Raw genomic sequence first — 24,816 nt, forward strand, 5'->3', positions numbered from 1 at the left:
TGCACCCATTGATCGAACTCTTGAAGCCACATGGAAAGCAAACAGTGGGTCGGCAGCGGAGAATCCGAGGCGGCGAAGATTGCCGGCGCGGAGGCGCAAGGAGGAGGAGGAAGAGGGTGAGATGTGAAGTGATGAGCGAACGGTGGAGGAGCTGGAGGTTGATGAATGGTGGATGGGAGGAGAGAGAGGGTAGATAGAGCGTTAGCTGAGGCCATTGGTGAAGCTTGTGGTGGTCTTGGGAGAGACTCGGAGAGATGGAGAGAGAAGGAGGAGGCTTATGTGGATGGGAAAAAAGAGTGTACAAAGGACAGACAGAGAAGAAGCGAAAGGGAAGAAAGGAATAGGAAGAAGATGTGGACGTAGAACACAAGGGGAACGATTGGGTGCTATTTGGGATTTCCAAGATTACACTTATCGCTGAGGAGAGGTTCATGACGTTCCATTCTTTCACAGGTTATCAAGCCCGTGTTTCGCTTCACTTTCTCTCTACTAAGCCTGCTTTGTTCTCTTTTTCCATCCCATTTAATAATGTACATATAAATTAAGGAAATTTTGAATAAAATACCATCAAAAATTCGAAACCCTATCATTATTACCTTAGTATGATAAATGCCAATCCAAATATGGGTACCAAAGTGGGATTTACAAATATTGTCAAATGACTTTTATATCAGTGAGTTTCTTTTAAATGCCGACTCAGCCAAAACTCTAGGGTCAACAACTATGATAATTTGGGGTAAAGTTGATCAAGATGGAATTTGATCACACCATCCCTTGCATCTCAAAAAATTATAGTTAAAATAAAATATAGTAAATAAATAGTATTACATGAAAATTGAAGAAATTATTTTTAATAAGGTTATAATAATCTGGAGAATATTTTGAGAATTTGAATCTTCTATCATTGTGAAAAATTGAAAAAATAAAATGGAACAGAATATGCATTATATATAAAGGCATTTGTGATCTTTATTCTGATTTTGAGAGCAGTAATAAGAGATCTAAATACTCCCTCCGATCCTAAATATAAATAAGATTTATATTTAGGACCGAAAGAGTATTATTTATATTGTTGTCTAACCTGAGAGACATAGATGAGGAAGTTAAGGAGATAAGCTTAAACTTTATTCTGATGGACTGAAGTCCCACACCGCTTGGTTTTTCATACTCTATAACATTTATAATAGAAAGAGTCAACCACTAGACCAGCAATGCGGATCTCAGTAAGGTTAAATGATCTGCCTTTGAATTCGGAGTTTGAGTTCATCGGGCAACCAGATTTATGGGCTCCTCAAGGTGGTGACCTTGGTGCATAAAGGCCTCGTACTGAGGTCTCCCGCTCTGGATGATGAAAGGGCAGTAGGAGGTCCCCGCTATCTTTTTCCTTCCACTTCTGCATTTTTCCTTTTTTGCCTGCTTCTGATTATTACCAAGTTGAGAAGGGAGCCTATAATTCTTGACATCCCGTGTTACGTTCATGAATACTCCATTTTCTCCTTTTCCTTGTCCAGTGAATCAAAAATATGACGTCCCACGCCCCTACTATACAGGCTATGGGAAAAATACTTGGGGATCTTGGGCGTTTGCGTTATTCCCTTTGAAAACATTAATAAATCGATCAAACTAAAGCCAGACGACCGCTTTTATTTCTTCTATCCTCGTTTATTCTCTCTCATAATTGGTTTCTTCTCTGGCTCACCATAAATCTGAAATTGGCGTTTGAAAATAATCTGATTCATTGTTCTCAGATGGCATGATCTTCAAGACCTTCTAGTATTTTATTTTAGACCCTCAATGTGAATTTTCATTTGATGCTTTAGCAGGCTTCTCAATAATACAAGCACTGAAGATTATTCATTTGAGCTAGCTGATCTTTTTTGGAACATAAACTGAGAAACTTCATCGGATAAAAATGAGTTACAAAACAGACGAAGAATTTTCTAAAATCCTATCATCATCCTACATCTAACTACAACAAGATCAAGGTAATTAAATATATAAAAAATGGTATCCAAATCATGAGTAATGTTGGCTACAGAGTTACCATCAACATTGGCCCTATATACATAATTTACAGGCATTTGCCGCTCTCTCTGTTAATAACTTCCCAAACATATCTTCAAAAGGATGATTTCTGTAAGTCCCTTGTGACGATGTTTATGGCTTCAACACAATCACGATATACCTCTACAAAACGCAAAACCTTTGTACCAGCAGATCTCAAGCCCCTTTATGATTCCAAGAAGTTGTGAAATGGCTGGCAAATAAACTCCCAACTTACAACAAAAACCCATGATCCCATCTTCTTTATAATCCTTCGTGATTCCCCCACAATCACCTTCCCCATTAATTAGAATCGATCCATCAATATCTAATCTCACACATCTTTCTCTTAAGGGCTTCCATTTGAATAAGCTACTGCTATCCTTCTTACAAGAATCCCTGATAAAGTTTGATAAGATCAAAAGATAAAAATGAATCAGCATTCAATTTTTGGGAGAAAAATTAGCAGCCTCTAGATATACGAGAATAAATTAAAGTGGATGTAAATTTAGTCCTTATCTTATTTGAACATTGCATGAGAACAAAGGCAATTACAAGGTTTAACGACAGTGTTCAGTGGTGTGTATTTGTGAAGATGGTCTCATTTACACGATGAAGCTAAGAATCAAGAAAATAATGTGTTACCTTGCTTGAGGCAATAATTATTATAATAGTGTTGAACATTTTGAAGATGGGATAATTGAAGAGATACAATACTTTCTTACAACTTAAAAACGTATATGAAGTCAAACTTTCTACTTTAGCCATGTGATACTGTTCTGCGCCTTAAAACATTAGACGAATACAAGTTTAATTATGTAGAGGAATGAGCAAATCATATATAATTTGTTGATTAAGCAACATCAACACTACCTTCATTACCTACTTCTAGTTTTTTTCATAAAGCATTGAGGCTAGATGTAACGGTACGGTCCTATTTGATTGGTTGATATGAACTACAAGTTATTGTCCGGAAACACATCGTAATTGTCGTGTAGTTCATGACAATAACATAATTTTATAAAATGGATTAGTACTTTGCGCTTCTTTGTCATTTTCAACTTGCCAGGCTTTATCAATATGACAAGCTCACAACTCCCTCCAGTTCCCATTCATTCCAATAAACAAATATCAAGACGATCATGATACAAAGTACCACATCGGAAACTTATTTACCATACAAAGACCATGTAATATCGAAATCAATCCTGATAAATTAGCTGCGTGGATCGTTGGCCGTGTTAATGGGTTCACTTGTCTTCATCACAGAGCTGGTCATTCGAGTTCCGTCGGGCATGGGCTATGCTCAGATTTACATGGGCTCAAGTACTTGCTGAGGCTGATGCATGCGATGCAGAGCGGCCTCTAGCTCTGCGTAAGAGGGAGGCACAGTGGGCAAGCTTGATCCACACCTTTTTTTTTTTTTCCTAATTCTGAGAAAACTCGATGCGGACATTATTGAAAGTTGAAACATTTAGCGTTTGAATGTATCCCAAAAACATTTAAGTTTTCATAGATCCCAATAAAAAAAAACAATTGAACTTGAATTGATTAACCGATAAAAGCGTAGTCAAATTCGCAAATGAATTTATATATACACGAGAACTAGAGCTCAAATATACACACACACAAAAAGGAATGAAAGCATACCTAGGAGAATAGTCTTGAGGGTAGGATGCTGGTCATTCTGGAAGCAGAGGAATATTACAACCTTCAACGCCGGTGCTTTAGATGAGAACACGCCGGCCGTTGTGAGGACAATTTGGGATTATGCAAAGGAAAGTCCAGATTCCGGATGTGGGGGTGCGGCGTTAGAGGCGGAGAGTTGGGATGCGAAGGAACTTGCATGGTGGTTGCCGGAAGGTAAGGGTGGAAACAGGCCAGGCTAGGCCAGGCTTTGCTCTTAACAGGCCAGGCCTGTTTTGGAGCCTATTGGCCTGAGCCTGGCCTGTGGCCTGTTACAGGCTTACTTTTCAGCCTGAGCCTGGCCTGTATAAAGACCTGGCCTGGTCTGAAACCTGTTAAAAGGCCTGTATTTTTAAAAAATTCAAATTATAATAATTAACTTTTTTAAAAAAGCTAAGATAAAAAAAACGTACATAATAATTTAATTTTTAGTCTTGTCTTTTATTTAAATTTTAGTATCATAAGTACTATTTTAAATCTTAATTATAATTTATAAGAATATTATTGGAAACTAATTGTAATTATATGTTAAAATTTGAAATAAGACTACGTTTAAGTACACACAAAAAATTAAAATTAAGACAAATAAATAAAGAGGAAAAAAAATACTAATTTTATAATGAATAAAGAGGGTATCATACTTAAATTAACATAATACGTAAGTTAGTTAATTTATCATTCTTGGAACAAAATTTTTCTTTCCTATTTTCTTTATATTTTTAAGATTTAAAAATCACATTATTTATTAATATTATTATTTTAAATTATATTTTTATCTTCACTTGTCATCTAAACTTCAAAATCTAAGAAAAGATTAAGCTATTAACTATATATTAAAATTAAAAAATAAATTAAAAGAGTACATTAACAATAATAGCATTAATTAACTTTTTCATATATTATGATTATAAATTTCTGACAAGCCCAGGCCAGCCTAACAGGCTTAACAGGCTTTTTAAAAAGCCTAAACCTGGCCTGTTTAATTAAACAGGCCTTCAAACAGGTCTGAACCTATTTTTTTTGGGAAACAGGCCAGGCCAGGCCAGGCCATAGGCCCCTGACAGGCCGCCTGGCCTGTTTCCACCCCTACCGGAAGGTGACTGTAGAGGTTGATTCGGAGGTCCTGGTGAAGAGACTGAGGGGGGAGGAGGAGGAAGACGAAGTGATGTTCGCCAGCGCCAACCACTCTCGCACAACGGCGGAAGAAGCGACGGCGAGGAGGCGGCTTAGCAGTTTGAGGAATTATATGTGTGGTCATCAGATGTACTGGAATCCAATATTGGCCAATTGGGACTTTGGGTGTTTGGGCCCTTTTTTTAATTTTCAGACTAACGAATAAATCTGGGCTCTGGTCCTCTTGTTAGCCCACAGACGCGGGGGAGGTGGCTAAAGGATAAATTGAAGCGATCCATTTCACGGAGAAAAAAAAATAGGTGTTTTGTTCTATCTTAACTAGATATTCTCATGTTCTCTTACTCCTCACGGATCTCTGCCTGGTACCCAGCTCAAAGGCTGAGCAAACTGTAAAATGTAGCCCATCATCCAATCCTATCTGATAAAAGTCCTAGTTATTTTAGGTTAAAATAATCCAGGTTGAGCAAGGAGGGCTTTCTTTGTCCAAATTTACAGCTTGAGTCTTAAAATTTTAAATATGACCATATGTCTTGAAAAAATAACCGTCCTTTAAGAATTAAACAACATTCATAATTTATTAAAAACAAGACAATAAAAAATTGTAATTAAAACATTAACGTGCAAATGATTTGCATCAATCTCCACAAAATTAAGAAAATGAAGAAACATAAAAGAAAAATACAAGCCATATTAACAGTTCAATTATATTATTAACTTATGGTTTAATATAATTTAGAAAAAATGGTAAAAAAAGAAGTTGAAAATTACTAAATCTCAAATCAAGTTTGGTAACAACACTTTATTTAATATTGACAACACTAAATTTGCAAATGTCAACAAATTTTTGTTGACATTCCTTATTTGATATTTAATTATTTTCAACTTCTTTTTTTATCAGTTTTTCTATAATTTATAGTGATGTGTATATCACATTCAAATTAGTATAATTAGTATAATTTCATGATATATGAATTAATATCAACCTGAAAAAGTTAAGAGACAACTATCGTACATAGCAAGGTAATTCAAAAAAAGTTAAAAACAGTGGTATATCTTAAAAAAAACTAACACTTTAAAAATGTAGAGTGTTTAGTATCACAAGAGAGTAATGTTCATTTTGGGTATTAAAATATAATATATTAATATTGCACTATATAATTCTGGCAAAAATATATATATTATAATATAAATAATCATATATATTTCAGGCAGGGCCAAATGGACAGAGCTATATGCCATGCCCATGCCCTAGTCTTACTTGTAATTAGCCCGACCCAAAAATACTTACTTTTTCTTCAGGCTGCTTATTTTGAGCTAAACTTGGTATTTTTTGGTTCAAGCAAGCACACTAGGTTATTAGACCTCATGAACACCCCTCCTAAGGACTACCAAAAGTTACAATTTTTTTTTAATGAGTTACACTTTGGTGGTGTCTAAAATTTTAATATGCTTTTTTTAAAACTTTTATTCCTTATTAATTATATATCTCTGCATTAGTTATTTTGCACACATTTTCTCTCGTATATTTTATCACTCATTCTCTCTCTTTTTCACTCACCCTCTTTGTAAATAATAGTATATTTGGAAAAAGTACATTTTATATTTATTGCCTTTATCAAATTTTAACCGTCTTCTTAACCTATGTAATTTGATTATTTGTAGCATAAAAAAAAAAAAAAAGATCAGGAGGGAGTATTGGCATTGTGGGACTACTGACATTGTTTTTTCAAGTATTATGACTCAATTCTTCAACTCTCACCACAATCATTGGTATTATGTAATAATATAATACTCCTCCGGTCCTTAATATAAGACCCATTTAACTAATTTGATTAGATTAAGGAAGTTAGGTAAATTAGTTAATTATAAAAAATGTGACATATTTTTCCTAAAACACCATAATCATTTTTCTTAATACCCCCTCTTCCTCTTTTACTTGATTATGGTTGAGGGAGTATTTATAGGGGTAATTTAGAGAAAACTGATAAATATGAGAAATGGGTCTTATATTTAGGACCAAAACCAACTCAATAATTGGGTCTTATATTAAGGACCGGAGGAGTATATAGCCATTTTTCCTAGATGCAAGTCCTCTCGTATCCTTGCAAGGAATGTCTCTTCTCATTTCAAAGAATAAGCTTCCCGCGCATCGTGTAGGAAAGGTGACTCTAGTTGTTACCTAAAAACGGTATGAAACATAAAGGTCCCGTTTGGTACGAAGCATTGAAAATGAGGGATTGGGATTGGGATTGCAATTGAAAAAATCATTAAAATAGTACTTAGTATAAATAATTGTTTGTTATATGGGATTAGGTATGCCCATAAAGGTGGGATTGGGGAATACCACTTCCCCCCATGGTATTCTCTAATCCCACATACATGGCTTTGACTAATCCCATATATCAAACAATCTCTTATACTAAACACTCTCTTAATAGATTTTTTCAATTGTAATCCCAATCCCAATCCCTCATTTTCAATGCTTTCTACCAAACGTAACCAAAGTATTTAGAACTTTTATCTCAATTTTGACACATTTCACCTCTGCAAGACAATACGAGCTTGAGTCTTGGGCATGTAGCTGCATTATATACTTTTTGTAAGAGTTTTGATGATTTTGTAATACTTTCCAGCTCAATCTAGATTAGTCAAAATCCACTGCGACTTCCAGATAGTTAGTGGTTTGATACCAAAAAAGAAAAAGAAACCAAATACAAGAATACGTGCTTATGTTATTTCTTCTTAAAAACCATTGAACTTGGCCATTTTGTTCTCCCATATTAGCCCCATATTAGCTCTCAAATTTTAGAAACAAGCTTTTATTGATTGGTCAAAAGAGATGAAAACAAGCTTCTAGTTGAATCTGTTAAATGATTTGCATAGAAAAATCTTCAAAGAAGCCGGACTGGTTTAGCAGATGGAGTATATGTTATAGTGCAGACCACATTGCTTATATTGATGGCTATATTTCTTTCTTGATTGTATCTCTGTTTGTCGTTCTTTCACCAGCTTACATGATTAGAAAGTATCTTGTTATGTATTCTCTTTTGTTTGTTTCTATTTCTGGGCTATAATTCAGGGGCAAAAATCTACTTTGCTTCAATAGAAGAAAGAAAAGTAATCATATATGCCATTTAAAGCATCATCCAGCTTAAAGTTTTGGTATTGGATAAAACCTCAAGATTAATCTCATGGGATCCTTCATTTCTCTTGATACATGCAAAATATTTAATCTAATATTGTATTTCTATTGTAAATGACAATTAAAAAAAGTAATATTAAAGCTTAATAAAAAGTAAGTGTTTTAACAGACGATAGGCGTTAGTTAACTTAAAAAGTTTGTCCCACATCGATAGATAACTAAATGTGTCAGGACTTATATATGCCAAATAAAGCCAAGCATTCGACCAAGTTTGATAGACTGGTAGAAGATATATATAGAATAAAATAGTCGGTCGAACTTGGTCATTTTGCTCTTCCGTGAAAAATGTCGTCTTAGTATCATTTATTCTTTTAGTTTTTCAAAATTCAAATTACATGACGAATCTATTTTTTACAAGTTATTAATGATCCTTAATTAATTGTATCATTGGCATGCAGTAGAAACAAAATTGTATAACTCACAAATTACAAATAACACCACTCTTTTTTTGGGGGAATGTATGAGGTATTCATTTTGAGTTATTTTTGCAACAATGACTCATCTGATTATAAGATAAATCTGCACATTATTTTGAGAAAGCAAGTATAAAGGTCATAGGAGTAGCTAAAAAGTAGAGGGAATTAGAACTTCAATTTAGAAGGCAAAGGTGCAAACTGATAATTAAATGATTCATCATGGCCTTTTTAAGTATTTTGCCATATTGAAGGTTCAATACTACGATATTAGAACTAATTTTTCTGCTTAAGTAGCAACAACCAAGAAGTCAATAGCTTAAAAAAAACATACACATGTTTTTGTCAAAATGTTGAGGGTTGGGGCAATAAGAACCTGCACAAACATTTTTTCTCTTTTACATCTAGGACAACATTTCTGTTCCCACATGTATATCTTCTTCAAGTTGATAAGGTTGACTAACACAAAGCATTGTGAAAGTATCTAATCCATTATATTTCCATTGTAGATGTTAATACAAGAATTAATGTTTATACTCAATAAAAAGCAAGTGTTTTATTAGGCATCAATCATCAACTAACTTAAAAAGTTTGCCCCACATCGATGAAATGATGAAATGTATTACGACTTACATATGCTAAACGAGAACAAGCATTCGACCAAGTTTGATAGACTAGTGCATATAAAATAATTAGAATAAAATAGTCGGTCGAACTTGGTCATTTTACTTTATTAATCTATACGATGCTTTTCGGATTAATTAGTTTCATGTTACGTCAATTTGAAATTGCTCGATTTGTTCAATTATGTCCTTACCATAATGCAATAACCTTTTCTAGTCCAAATGCTATTTTGTTTTTGTATTTCTAATTTATCCACTGAGTTAGTTTGGATGGTCTTTTTACACCTAGTTTTTAGTGTAGCAACTTTATTTTAATTCATCATCTTTTTTTCAAGAATTTCACAACTGGACATTGGACCCATTTCATGGGAGTTGCTAGTGTATCAAGTGCTACTCTACTACTATGCGTTGTTTATAGTACTATCATTCAAAATAATTTATCTAAAGATGGTGATGATGCAAACACAAAGAGTATTTTTTTTCAGTGAAACAAAGGAAAAATTTTAGGAAGGGGGTCGGGCTTACCTATGATCCAAGGGTAGGGAAACTAACTCATGATCTACTGGGGCTTGTCCCTACGAGTACGGAAGCATGACAAGCAAGCCTTTTTTTATCTGACCCAATTGGTAGGAATCCCTTAGTTTCACTAAACTGTGAACATGCCTCCCCTAGTGCCTCAACTAACTCTAGCATTGAACCCCCTCCATGTTGTGAAAATGTCCGACCCCTTTGCCATCTGAACCCAAAGACGAGGGGTAATATAGAGAGTATTTCAATATATCAAAGGAGTGAATTGTATGATGTTGATGGATAATAAAATGAGGAAGAAATCATCATGCTCATCAATCTAACTCTCGGCTAATGCGTCTCCAAACCACTAAATTTATTTTCTTTCTTCATCTTTATTTCATTATGGTGCTTGAACCAGGTGGAAGGCAAAACCAACCTTTAAAAGCATACTTTGATATTTGTTTTTGGTAAAATGATCAATAGTATTAAAATGAAATATTAGTACATAATATTACAGAGAAAAAGAAGACGACCAACAACTATTAATATATACATACTTTGATACCTGCAACTTGGCAGGTTCAATATAAGCTTCAACCATGAAAGTTCTCATATGAGATAGAACAAGGAAACTCATTATTCACGTTGAAGCAAATTAAAAGCGCTTCCACTATGAGAAGTAACACCAAAAACATCCATTTTTGTACAATGTGGAGTGATCATCAATTACCACAGAACATAGTGAACATATAGAAGGCTTTTCAATGTCAAATATGTAGAAGCATATGTTGCTCGCTTTTGGGAGAGCTACTCCTAATTAGACACGACAATGCTCGAATCTAACTTAGTCAGATAGCCATAGAGAAAAAAAAGAATTGACATGTTGTAGAAGAAGGCAGAGTAAGAAGAATATATATAAATCAGTATTCTTTACTTGCTCAAACATAGTGCTGTGCACTTAGACTCTACACCAAGTGAAACTTATCCATCAGATCTAAGTCTATCTAACTAACTTCTAACAATGCTAACTACTTATAACAGAAGCTAACTAACAAACGCAGGCAGCATACTACTAACACCCAGGATTTCTACATTAAACTTAACTTATCCATCGAGATCATGACGAGTTGCTGCAAAGCTAAGCGAACATTTAAGTATAAGCTTATTATTTTCTTTTGCTCTTAGTGCTGAGTGAGATGTCTTGAATCCTGTTTCTAAAATTAAAAGCTGTCTATCTTATATATGTGTATTCACAGTATAAATCATAACAAGAAGTATTACTAAAAGAATTGACCTTTAATATGTAGCTCATAGTGATTAAAAAGCTTTTCAAAACAAGAAAGGTAATTTACTGGTTTTTCTGATATGCTGTCTTGGTCTTATGTGGTGGAAAAGTAGTGAATACTCTAAATACCTATAGGCTGATATAACATGAGAATTTCAACTGAAGTCAAATCTTGAATGATTAATTAGAGAAAACATTCTGTTTGGTAATTGGTTTGGTGGGATGTATATATTGGTTGAGGTATTTTTACTGTTACTGAGTCAGCTAAAGACAAAAACATGTGGGGTTTAACTTGTAAGTGTGAAGGACCAGATCATGGCATGACAGCTTCCTTGGATGGATCATGTCTTCAATCTTACTATTGCTGCTTGTCTTGTCTGTAAAGCTATGCAATGAGGATATGCTAATCAATTAACTTAATTTCTTTTATATATATATATATATATATGCCTTTTCGTCTTTATAGGTGTCTTGCACTTGCATTTTTGGGAAAATTTTAACAGTTAAGATCAATAAAAGAGAAAAAAGGTGATTTTATTAATAAACAAATAAAGGGTGAAAGGATTTCATAATAGAATATTTCTCATAAGGAATGGTCCACATTAATCCCTTCCTGTTCTTTGATGATTCCATAGCTTTATACATGTACGGTAGATCTTTGTGTGGGTAATTGTTGCACGTCTTTAACTAGCTAGAAAACTGAATTTTAAAACCAAATATTTGGAGAAAGCAAAGATCAAAATCAATGGATTTAATTAATTCTAGAAGAACAACCGGCAAATTTAACTGAGCTCATAAAAAAATTTGGGTCTTGTCAAAAGTACATTAGTTAGGATCATATAGGAGATGTGACTTGCTAGCTTTCCTATGAATAGGATGTCATAAATTTGGCCGGTCAAAAAAACAAGGGTGTCATAAATTTGAAGCATTTAATGAAACAAATAAATGTATAAAAGGGACATAACTTTTATCACTTGATAGATAAGTAATTACAATATATATATATATATATATTTATATATATGGCTGACAGAATAAGTATGGCTTGAATAATAATATGATGAAATAACATGAATAGAGTTAATTAAATTTTCATATTAGATTGATTACATTGTGATTAAAAATACTTAAAAAGGGAGAAAAATGAGTAGGTATGTGTTGACTTTGACAAGTGCAAATAGGACAAGAATATTAATTAAAGGTGCAGTTCAGTGGTCTAGCTCAAATGGTGAAGTTAACATTAGGTCATACCACTTTCATATCACTCACCGGTTCCTTATATTAAGAAAGCTACACATAAACCACCCCCTAATAACTGCTATCCAATAAATCTACCCCATATTTAAGTTCTAAAATGCTTTTCTTTTTTGAAAAAAATTGAATTATAATCAAGAGAGTTTGTTAAGCTTAAAAATTAAAATAACCTTTACAAAGTCATTTATTTTATTATTGGCTTATAGGAACACTCACATTTTTAAGTGAAAAAAAATTTAATTTCTTTTTAAAAAGTTAAAAGCATGTATTCATTCTAGTGCTTATAAGAAATAGTTACAATTTATTTACTAATAAAATTCTCAAATTAAGAATAGGACACAAATACATGTTTTTGTGAGGCATGAAATTAGGTATTGGACCTTGCTTGCATGATCAATCTCTGTCACCTACTTAAGGTATACATTTTTTATTATAAAAAAACATAGAAATGTAATTTATAATATATTTGAATTCTTATTTAACCGACAAAATAGTATTAATTGTTATTAAATATTACAAATATGTATAATTATACATAGACCATTTTAATTTGATTTTATTTTTGGTTGAATTTTATAAAATTAGTGAATCTAAATCTATAACAATAAGCATTTTAATATTTTCAAAAAAAATTCAAGTGCATATTTGATATTTATAGATTACAGAATTAATAGATATAATGATCATTTGGTCAAAATAAATATGATTTTTGCTAATCTTTATCCTAGGCAAAGTCAATCTAGTTATAGGACATCTTTTACCTTAAAAAGAATATAAATTAGCAAAATAATGATAATAATAAAATAATCATTATGACTTGAATACTGAAAAGGAAGAGTAATACTAATACATTATCAAGGCCTGCCTCACAACTAAAAATTCAGATAAATTCAAAAATATGTGGGTGAAAAAATATTAATGCATTTTGAGTTGAACACACGATACCTCGTCAGAAGAGTACCTTTTTTTTAAAAAAAAAAAAAAAATTGTTTTGGCCCCAAGATTCATTAATGTTTATCTTCAATCTCGTCCTTGGTGCTGGCAAAAAGAAAATTAAAAAAAAAAAAGCTTGTACTTGGTGATTTTATTATATTCTTATTCTTATTCTTATTCTAATGGAAGTTTCTCTCGTATGTACCTTAGTTTTTGTCCGACACATTGAATAATCACCGTCCCGCGTTGTTGAACAATTTATTTCCCTATTACCCTGAGAATGTGAAAAAATATCTAGTGTGTGATTAAATTTTAAGACTTATAACATTTCATTTGCTCAAATTAGAGTTTATGAGCTGAAGTTTAAGAAAATAAAAAGTTATTAGAGCATTAACATAATTTATATTTGGATAAAACTTGTTTGGATAGTATTAATAAAAAGCAAATTTTAATAAACATACATTTTATAATATATATTTTATGCGCTTAATTTTTCAACTGAAAATAAAATTTTAAAAAACAATTTTTGGGAGTGAAAATTAAATAGAAATAGCATTTATTTTTTTTCAAAAAAATATATAACAGAAGTAATGAAAAGAAAACATGTCCCTATGCAGCAACAGACGAAATAAATAAACATAAAGAAATAGAAGAGGAAAAAACACTTTGAGATGAAATAATGTAAATCCTCTATTATTGCCTTTAAGATAACTTTCCTAGCGCAGAAGCAGCCCATATTTGCCTGTGCTGATTTTGATCTGTATAACATAACCAATGTATTATGAAGAAATTAATTTAAATATTTTGTTGCATAATTTATCAACTTTGTATTGTAGCATTTAAAATTCAACAATGCACCTAAAGATGGTCATTCTTATTTAAATTAAATACTCATATGGTCCTTAATGTAACATTTAATTAACTAATTTGAGTACACTAAAGATGTTGGTTAAATTAATTAATATGATATATTTTTTTTGGTAAAACATCCTAATTATCTTTCTTAATTCTCTTCTTTTATCTCTTATTTGATTATTGTTGAGAGAATATCAATAAAATTAATTTAAAAAAATTGATAAATATATAAAATAAATCTTATATATAAGATTAATATTAACTCTCAAATTAAACATTATATTAAGGGTAATAAATAATTCATGCCTACTTTTCTTATTGAATAGATGTTTGCTTTGTGATAATAGCCTATAGAAAACAAAAGTGGAATTTGCTCTGATACTATTAAATTAATGCCTCCTATCTTTAATTAATCATAAAGGAAATAATTTGTTTGTGCTGGACCAATCTTTTCGCAGGTAGATGAAGCAGTATTGGTTGGAGACACAAAAATTAAAATAAGATTATTGTGAAAAAAATTAGTTAAAAGGCAAGAGCACCATAATTGCTTTTCTTAGAAGCCAAAAAAGCTGCTGAAAAGAGCTGGAAGAAAGAGAGATTGCAAAAGAAAATGAAAATCTCACTAAAAATATAATATTTAGTGTTTCGCAATACTAATACATGGGGTCCGATTACAGAGGCACACAGCACAACAGCATCTGTGCTCATATGAACTTTCGTTTGGCGTTTTCTCTCTTTGGACTTCTTTTGACTTGTTTACTGTGCTGGGCTCTACTCATTCTGCTGCATTCGTTTCTGCTTCCTCTCTTTTCGCCTGTGTTTTCCTCTCTGAAGCTCTTGTCTTTGCAAATGCTTTCTATTCTGCTTCTAGATCCAGAAGAGGTTGGAAATTGTAGGGAAATCTAGCATTTGAAGGAGACCCATTAGTCGTCTTCTTCAATTGGAAGTGCAGAACCACGAGTCAAGTAAAACCCTAGATCTGCGATGCTTCATCTTCGCCCACGGCGGGATTCTACTCCCGCCACCACTCGGTGGCAGAACAAGGTACAATGTGTTTCCTTTTGGCTCTCCATGTGTTTGAGTAAAGTACCCAATGTGGGTTTGGGCATTTTGTGAACATTTTATTTTATTTTATTGTTTTACCCGGGAATGCAGTTTGACGAAAATTTGGAGCAATGGCCGCACCTCAATGAATTGGTTCACTGCTATACAACAGATTGGGTTAAGGATGAGAACAAGTATGGGCACTATGAGAGTGTGGGTCCGTTGTCGTTTCAGAATCAGATATATGAAGGCCCTGATACTGATATTGAGACTGGTATTGCTTTTTCCACAATGTAGTGGTTGCTATTGTTTTTGTTAACCTGATTATAATGAAAAGGCATTTAGGAATGTCCTCTTATTGGTACATTAATAATTGTAAAACGGTGTCCAGAACGATGGTGTATTCACTGTGTAACATGAATGGCATCTCGGTGGGTAATTACCTACTGGGAATGGTGTGCGTTTAGCTGTTATGCGGGTAAAGTTCTTACTTTAGTTCCATACACAGAAATGTGTCTTGCTGGTGCAAGGCGAGCCAAGGCCGAAGATATTACTGAAGATGACATTCCAAGTACGTCAGGAAGGCAGTTCATGGAAGCTGCGGATGCTGACACACAGCCTTCAGGTGTTCCCAAGGTTGTCATGGTTTAGCTCCTGCTATAATTCTGTTGAATAATTATGGCTCTGGACTACTTTAGACTTTGGGGCTCATCTTCTATTGAAATCAAAATCAACATTGACGGTGTTCATTTGATACTTGATATGCAGCACTTTGGTCAATCTCCCCTTCCAGCTTATGAGCCAGCATTTGATTGGGAAAATGAGAGGTCGTTGATACTTGGACAACGGATACCAGAAACTCCCATATCACAGTATGACAGGCTCACAAATGGAATATTTTCACAATGTTTTGGTTAACTTTTTCATGATCTGACCGATTTTTGTTTTGCCCCGTCTCTTTTGCTGTGCATCTCAGTGGAATGAAAATTTCAATAAAAGTCCAGTCTTTACAATTTCAAGTGGGATTAGTTGGTGAGTATTATTATGCTCTTGATATTGGTGGGATAACTAGATAAATTGCATGCTTATTGTACTGCTACAGTGCTACCTCGCAGTATTTCTTACGGAAAACAGATTCGAAGTTTCTAACTTATGCTCCGTCTTGTAGAGCCCTTTTATGGTACAATTAGCTTATACAATAGGGAGAGAAGAGAAAAATTGTCAGAAGACTTTTACTTTCGTGTCCTACCGACAGAAATGCAGGATGTAAGCTATGTTATACTTACCATTTCTAACTTTGTGTACAAATAATTTTCATAAAGTAAACTGGTTATTTTGATAGGGGGATGACCATTTTCTTTCTTACCATTTGCAGACCAAGAGTTCATATGGACGTCATGGGGTTTTCTATCTAGATGCTCCATCAGCATCAGTTTGTTTGCTAATCCAGTTGGAGAGACATGCTACAGAAGAAGGCGGGGTCACTTCATCTGTTTATTCACGAAAAGAATCAGTATGTGCTCACTCCTTTCTTCCCTGAGCACATTTGTTATTCTAGTCTTCTTATTTAGCCTGGACTTTTGAGCTGCTTTTCCTGTTTTTCTTGATTAGCGTGGACTTTAGTGCCCCCTTGAATCAGCATGTTATGGATGCAGTAGAGCAAAGAAATAGGGAGAATACATTTTTTTAAAAAAAAAGTCAACGACACTTAAAGTTCAATAATAATTCATTAGGAAGAATTTCGTAAATCTGGCAGTAGGCCTATTCATAGGCAGCCTGAACAACTTCAAGTGAACTTAAACATCAAATATCTGTAATGACTCAACAGCTAAAATGGTTGTGATAAAACACTATTGTGGGGGTAAGATTTACACTTATATGTCCTGATTTTCTGATAAACATACCTTTGATACATCATAAATTATAAATTATAAATTGATATAAGCTATTATACGTATTCTCTTCCTACACTAAACACTTCATTAACTACGTATTTTTTAATTCTTCACGAAGATAGAAAAAGAAGACTTGAGGTCTTGAACAGGGTAAGAAAAGTGTTAACTTGAAGTTGCATGGTTTATGTACTACTTCTTTTGCAAATTGTTGAATGATGAGATGTACTCTTTCCTGACGGCTGTTTTTAACAAAAGAAAAGGAAATAGGATAGCTTATGGAAGTTGCATTTAGACTTGAATAATTTCTTAGAAATAAATGATATCCACTGAATGGTGCCTTGCTGATTGAGGATGCCTGTGAATATTAGTTCTTGGGGATTCCCAGCTTTGGTACCCCGCATACAATGTTGTATCTTCTGAAAATTTGTTTTGGTTCTAACTTTCAATCCATATGGACAGGGTCACTTGACTGATAGAGAGAAGCAAAAATTGCAGGTGTGGTCTCAAATCATGCCTTACAAAGAGTCCTTCGCATGGGCCATGGTATCATTATTTGATAACAATGCTGGTGCAGCTTCGGTAGGGCCTGCTTCCCCAAGCAGCCCTCTTGCTCCAAGTGTTTCTGGTTCAAGTTCCCATGAAGGTGTTTTTGAGACTAGTGCAAAAATCTCTCTAGATGGAAAGCTGGGTTATTCGAGTGTAAATTCTGTCATGGTTGAGATTTCAAACTTAGACAAAGTCAAAGAAAGCTACACTGAGGAATCACTTCTGGTGAGTTGCCTATCACATGCTTCAGGTTTCATTGATGGAGACTTTGTTTCTACTCTAAGTGACGAAATTAATTACTAATTCTGGCTGAAGTTGGTCACTAAACGTTTGTTAATGAATTTGTAGAATTATATGAAGTATATTGTTTCTCTTGTCATTAGAAGACCTGTTCAATGCTCTATAATGATTAAATAATTATGTTGTAATACATGACTATAATGATTTCCTCTAATACTTTTTGGTTTCCTCTAAATTTCTCGTTTCGGTGATTGGTTTTTCTTAACAAATGTTTAGGACCCCAAACGTAAAGTGCATAAACCTGTTAAAGGTGTTTTGAGACTGGAAATAGAGAAGCACCAGATTTCCCAAGCTGAAATGGAAAACATGTCAGAAATTGGTACCAATGACTCTGTGGACCCAAGCGATCATATTGCAGAGTCTTCATCTGGAAAACACCCTAGTGATGGTTTTGATGATCCTCAGGGTAGTATCTCGAAATGGAATTCCCATGATGGGAAAGAAGCCTCTGGAAATGGAACAAATATACATGGGAATCCAGATTTTAATTCTGATGATGTAAGTATAGATGGATCTTGATCAAGTTGCAGTCTATAATTGCCTTAATATTGTGATAATTAGTTTTCTTCTGTACAGTTACTATCAAGTCTCTCAGGCGCATCATATTCTTGACTGAATTTCAGCCTGTGTCTTCTTTAGATTCTATACAAGGATAATTGTAGATATTGAGAGCACATGATCCAGATTATGATTCTATAGTGTTATTATGGTTTGTATCGTATATGAGTGAATAATGAGAACACAGTTGCTAATAGTAATCTGTAACTCTTCCTCACATAAAAGTGTTTTACATTGTGGAATTATGTAAAATCGGACAAATCATAGGCTAAAGTTCATTTCTCAAGGTAAAGTAAGATTTGCTGATGGAAATTCACACCCAAATGTATTTGTCTGCCATGCATAGGGGAGTTGAGAGTCATGAATATGAAAATGCCACTTATTAGCCACTTGAGGGGCTCTTGAATCCTGGAAGTATATTTATTACTTGGCTAAGAAAGTGGTGCTTGATATGGCTTTTTAGCTGACATATCTGATATGATTTCATTTGGGTATGCCGTGTTTTTTCTAATGCGCTCTATATGATTGACTTATAGTTCCATGCTTTTGACTTTCGCACTACAACGAGAAACGAGCCTTTTTTGCAACTGTTTCACTGTCTGTATGTGTATCCGTTGACTGTAAGTTTGGGTAGGAAGAAAAATTTGTTCATACGGGTTGAACTTAGAGAGGATGATGGTGATCTTCGTAAACAGCCATTGGAGGTAATGTTTTTCATTTTGTTTCTTAGTCTTGTTATTATGCCATATTTTCTTAGCTCTGATCTGACTTGTTTCTTGTGTGTGACTAATCTGCCCAGGCAATGTATCCTAGGGATCCTGGTGCTCCGCTACAGAAGTGGGCTCACACCCAAGTTGCTGCTGGGGCTAGAATGGCTTGTTACCATGATGAAATCAAACTTTCCCTCCCTGCTATGTGGACACCAACACACCACCTTTTATTTACTTTCTTTCATGTTGATCTGCAGACAAAATTAGAAGCTCCAAAACCAGTAAGTTTTATTATGCATCTTGCTTTACTGCTTGTTTCATTCATGAACTCTGTGGCATGATTTATTTACTCTGATGCTGTAATTGATTGCTGTGGTGAATCTTTTCTAGGTGGTGATTGGATATGCGGCACTTCCGTTATCTTCACATGCTCAGTATGTGGCTTACTTTTGATAATTCTGATCTTCTGCCCATGTTTAGACTTCAAAGTTTATTAATTTTTGCGGCCCCAAGTCTTGTTAATGGCGATTTAGTGAGTTTGTGGGTGGCATTATGGTGAAATAATGCATAATGCTGTATGAAGTTTGCGTCTTAAATGTTACCTCTGACTGATTTCAAAGATTTACATGATCTTATGCTCCTAACATTTTGTTGTGTTTTGGCCTAGTCGATCATAAACTGGAACTTGAGACACACACACACGTGAAAACACACTCTCATTTTTTGAAGTGTCACTGTCAATGTGAGTAAATGAGTCCACTTACCTTGATTTACTAAATCTGACTTTTATGTGTGAGTTCATTTGTTCCCTAATTGAAGCTCAACAAATGATATTTAAGAAAACTTGAGGTTGATTACCGGGAGAAGCTAAGTTCACTGATAAGAATTTTGAGTGCAAGACTGTGAAGTACCTAATTGTATATACTATGCGAAAGTTTTTCTTCTGATGTAACATATCGTCAATATATACTGCATTGATACAAATAGCATTTTCTATCATTATTATGCCTACCTTTCTGATTTTGGTTTCTCTCCAAAATTTAATATTTTCCCTATGATCCTCCTTGCATTTCCTCTTTCTTCTTCTAACAACAGAATATGATCAATTGGTTTTGACCTAAATTCTGCAATTGGCCATTTGTATAGTAGGATGTTTTTCTTAGGCCTCCAATACATAGGCTTTTAAGTTGGCATATGGAAACTGAACTTGTTGGGGTTTTATACAGGCTGCGATCTGAAATATCTCTATCAATTATGAAAGAGCTGATTCCCCATTATCTCCAGGATACAGGAAGGGTATGTCTATCATTTCAGTGTTGTGCTACCTTTATTACCTGACAATCATCATTCATGTCCTATGTGTTCGCCTTTTTGTCTCCCTCTCATTTTTGCTTGTTCCTCTCTTTGTTGGCGCTCTCTCTCTCTTTCTAGTTGCTCTGAATTACACTGGCTGGGATGTTGAAATAATGCTACTTTCTGTGTTTTTCTGGGACACGAGAAGATTTTTTTTGGCTCATATGCATCAACACACATATCATATATGCATCAATCAGTAGATTTCTTTCTGGAACCTTGCTGTCTATATTTCCAAAATTTTCTCATTATCAGTTGCTTCACACATTCCTGAGGTAACAAGACTGTTTTGTCTGGTTTTTATTATGAAATTTGACCTTCATCTGATGTTGTGATTAATGGCTATTTTATACTTTTTAAGTAGGCCTGTGGCTTTGGATTAGTTTCAATTGTTAAACTTGAATTTCAGTCATTGATCTTTTATTTTTTTTGGTTTTCTGATAGGAGAGATTGGATTATTTGGAAGATGGAAAAAATGTCTTCAAATTACGTTTAAGGCTTTGCTCATCTTTATACCCTGTCAATGAACGCATTAGGGATTTCTTTCTTGAATATGATAGACACACGCTTCGAACAAGCCCACCTTGGGGTTCTGAACTTCTGGAGGTATCATTCTTGTTTAGCTTTATTTTGTATTCATTTGTATCTTGTTTATTGATTATGTTGATTGTTCATTCCTGGATTAAATGATTCCATTCTTCTTACATTTCCCCCCACTTGATTTAGCAAATTAGTGTCGCTTTTTTTTTTTTTTTTTTTTTAAAGTTGGGCCTGTTACCAGAGATGTTATAGTGTAGATATGCGGTCTATCACACTTTGAATTTGACATCAGTAAGATTATGAGTTTTCATGTTGTCTCAGCTTAATAGACTCGTATGATTTTAAAATCTTCCTGGCTTGGTCAATGTTTAGTTGGATGAATTTCAGAAATATGACCTTATCTATCTTAGCGTGCTGTACTAATGCCTGATCGGTTTAGGTGGGGATCAATTGGTACAATTATTCATCTGGTTTGTTTACAGGTCATTGATTTCTTCTTGGAAAAACGTCAGAATGTCCTGTATGCTCTAGTTTACAGAAGTTCTGCGATTTCCTGTTGAAAAAACACACTTAAAATGTGCAGAACGCCCTAGTTTATGGAAGTTCTGAATATGATCATCAAGCAAGAAAGAAATGAAATATTGATGTGGAAAAGTTTCAATGACTATATTACACTTCATATAAATCTTTTTAGAGGGTGGTTCGTATCCATGAGTTTGTGACTATCCTAATCATAAAAGAAATTTTCCTAACTAGATTGTGGGACCCATGCTTAGCATGGAACTGTGAAGTAGCTTACATCATGCATGGCTTATGAATAGTGTGTCTTGCTATAAAATATATTGCTGATGCTGATTGATATATTGATTTTGTTTGCCAAGTGTATCCAATCCATCCCTTGTAATGAGAGAGAATTTGGTCCAATTAATTGTATGATCTAAAATAAAGACGTCTCATTATGAAAATTTGTTTCTTATATCATGAAACAATTATATATTGAAGGGAGAAAGAAGGATTTGCTATTTTGAAATGTGTATTAATAATATTAAAAATACGTAATTCATTTAAATTTCATAAATCAACGTGTCAAGTTGCAAAGATATTTTATATCGATCATTTTTTTTCATGTACCACCTTTTCCTTTCCTTCGTTCATTTTAAATATCCAAATATGTTGGAAAATCATCATTTGATCCTTCATTTCCTTTGCTTCTGTACTCATAAAAATACTCTTGAAGGGAAACTTTTGTTCATAGACTTGCTATGATAACGTTATCTATATACCTTGACTTTGATGATGGTTGTGTGGCTAGTTTTGATGGAGTTCCTTAGTGGACATGCAGAGGAGCCAGAAGGCTTGTGTTTATTGTTATCTATGTGTGTTCTTGTTTTATTGGTTTTCATGTTGTGCTCCTTTATTGTTTACTAACTGCATCTAGTGGAAGCTCTTTTATCTTAAAATATTAGATGTTATTTGGACAAGCAAGTTATGTGTAAACAAAGGAGGGCAGCTGGTATAGAGTTGTGGAAGAAAAGATGAAGATGAGGGAAAAGAGAGGCAAAAAGAGAGAGGAGAGGGAAACACAGGAAGAGAGAGTGAGCTATAGAGTGAATATGCACTGTTATTAGAGGTTCAACATAGGTTCTACAGTAGATGACTAATGGCTATATCCTAACTGACTTGTAACTACCTACTATACCTAACCCGTAAGTATTTATATTACACTGAGTTACCCCTAATAAGATATTTACGGCACAGATATCAGCAGCATTTTTGGAAGTTTGTGTTTTAGCAAACTCTTTTTTAAACTTTTGGGGAGGATATTTACGTTCTATATACATATGCTTACAGTTTACTAATCATTTTCAGCGCTAGCTGTTTATTTAATGTGCACCTAGTCTTTTAGATGTGTGGTGCGGTATCTGTTACTGGACGACCTGGTTGATATTTAGTTATTCTTGACTGCAGGCTATTAATAGCTTGAAGAATGTTGATTCCACTGCTTTACTTCAGTTTCTTCACCCAATTCTGAATATGCTGCTTCATCTCATAGGCAATGGTGGAGAAACACTCCAGGTTGACTTATTTACTGTTGTTACTCTTTCCCCTTTTAGTATTAGAATTGTACTTTGGGGTCCAGCTCTCTCTACCCTCTTTTCGTTTGCATCAGTGGCTTTCTACTTTTGCTACATTCACCTTTTCACTGGTGCTGCAGGTTGCAGCTTTCAGGGCCATGGTTAACATTGTTACCAGGTTTGTCTTTTTATTTTTTTCCTTTCCTTTTCCCCTCTGGGTTTTTTCGTTCCCTCTGAATCCTCACATGCACCTTCTTTAAGTAGATTGTTCATTTGGAATATAGATATTTTTACATTTCATATTTTGTGCCTAAGATAATACATGGCAACACATCTTTTCTTAGAGAAGTATGAAAAGCTTCAAAATGTGGTCTGCTTCTAATTGTTTCTTTTTATTTTTTAAGAAGAAACTTATCCGGAAAACATCCAGAGGGGATATTTTTGGAAGTCTAAATGTGTTGTCTTCGTAATTCCTTGGAGTTGCCCGTAGCAAGACTAGCTATTGATTCTTGCATACTCATGCTAAATTGCTAACCTGTCATACTCTTCCATCATTTGAGAACTGGTCAAGTTGGGGGAATCTGTTTCTTCTGTGTTGTTTTGGGCATAGCCCTGACTGGGGAGTCCTGCATGCCACATGTACTTCGTCAAAGCCATCTTGGCATGATATGATTTTAGTCAATCGTTTGCTTTTTTTTTTTGTATTTCCAACTACATTTCATTTATTTGCTTCCCATCAAAACAAGAAAATGAAAAGACTATAAGCACTGGATTTAGGAGAATGATGATGACTAATGAGTGCTTGGACGTTACTTGATTGGTTGGCTGGCAGTGTAATATGTATAAGCGTATTTTGCAGGGTGCAGCAGGAGTCAGTTGACGATGCTGAAAGAAATCATTTTTTAGTCAATTATGTTGATTATGCGTTTGATGACTTTGGTGGTCGTCAACCACCAGTATATCCTGGATTATCTACTGTTTGGGGAAGCTTGGCACGAAGCAAGGTATTGTGCATTCTTTCTCATTTTGAAATTTCTATATTATTGACATACTGTGATGTAAATGTTGTATCAATTTCGTAGTCATGATATAGTATAAATAATCAAGGATTGTAATAATTAAAATAATAGTCAATACATTGACTTTTCCTCTATTTTACTCTCGTTACAAAGATCTCTTTTTCTATTTTGAAAATCTACATGAACTTATTTATTTAGTAGATGTTGGTTAAGAGAATATCATGTATGAACTTATTTAGTTTTTATAATCTCTTAGGAATATTCGTAATGGTGTTAATAGGTTGAACTATAATGTTGGTTTCCAAAATAGAAGAGAAGCCTCTATGATTAAGGTGAAACTGAAAGGAAATAAGGAATTGCACTCTTAAAATAGCTAAGGTCTCTGTGATATTGTATCAAAAGTAGAAGGGAATTGGTGTCCAAAATAGAAGAGAGGCCTTTATGATTAAGGTGAAACTGAAAGGAAATAAGGGAATTGTACTCTTGAAATAGCTAGGGTATGTAATGCAAACGCATTCATGACATGGTATCAATTTTGAATACTCAAGAATTCAGATTTTCCTTAAAAACTACCAGGCTGATTATTAGGTGGTTAATTAGTTGATTGCTAGAGTCAAGGTACTGAGTTGTTATACAGGAATATTTGGGAGCTATTGTGTTTGCCTCTTAGTGTTATAAAATAAAGGTGAAGTTAATGGTTGAAAACTAAAGCCTCCAAACTTTTTCATATTGCTCTCTTCCTTTCAACTCTAGCATCACTTTATTGAAATCAGTGTTGACTAATTTAAAAGAATTTTACTGTATGCTATTGAATCTTGAATTTTAATTTATTCTTGTA

The 24,816-nt window shown here is 33.9% G+C and overlaps 1 protein-coding gene across 1 annotated transcript; it reads left to right on the plus strand.

Annotated features, from left to right (window-relative positions):
- Positions 1-14,616: 14,616 nt before the first annotated feature.
- On the plus strand, positions 14,617-24,060 carry LOC114743481 (guanine nucleotide exchange factor SPIKE 1-like). The gene is made up of 17 exons (XM_028931695.1): positions 14,617-14,982; positions 15,094-15,256; positions 15,491-15,618; positions 15,751-15,854; positions 15,959-16,014; positions 16,151-16,248; positions 16,358-16,495; positions 17,337-17,648; positions 17,940-18,221; positions 18,818-18,985; positions 19,081-19,272; positions 19,382-19,425; positions 20,218-20,287; positions 20,789-20,950; positions 22,853-22,960; positions 23,100-23,137; positions 23,819-24,060. Exons 1-17 carry the CDS (start codon positions 14,923-14,925, stop codon positions 24,039-24,041), a joined length of 2,346 nt encoding a protein of 781 aa, XP_028787528.1. The 5' UTR covers positions 14,617-14,922; the 3' UTR covers positions 24,042-24,060.
- Positions 24,061-24,816: the final 756 nt, after the last annotated feature.

Source organism: Neltuma alba, unplaced genomic scaffold (genome assembly GCF_004799145.2).
Source record: "Neltuma alba isolate B1F8T4 unplaced genomic scaffold, ASM479914v2 tig00000642_pilon, whole genome shotgun sequence".
In the NCBI taxonomy this organism is placed as follows: domain Eukaryota; kingdom Viridiplantae; phylum Streptophyta; class Magnoliopsida; order Fabales; family Fabaceae; genus Neltuma; species Neltuma alba.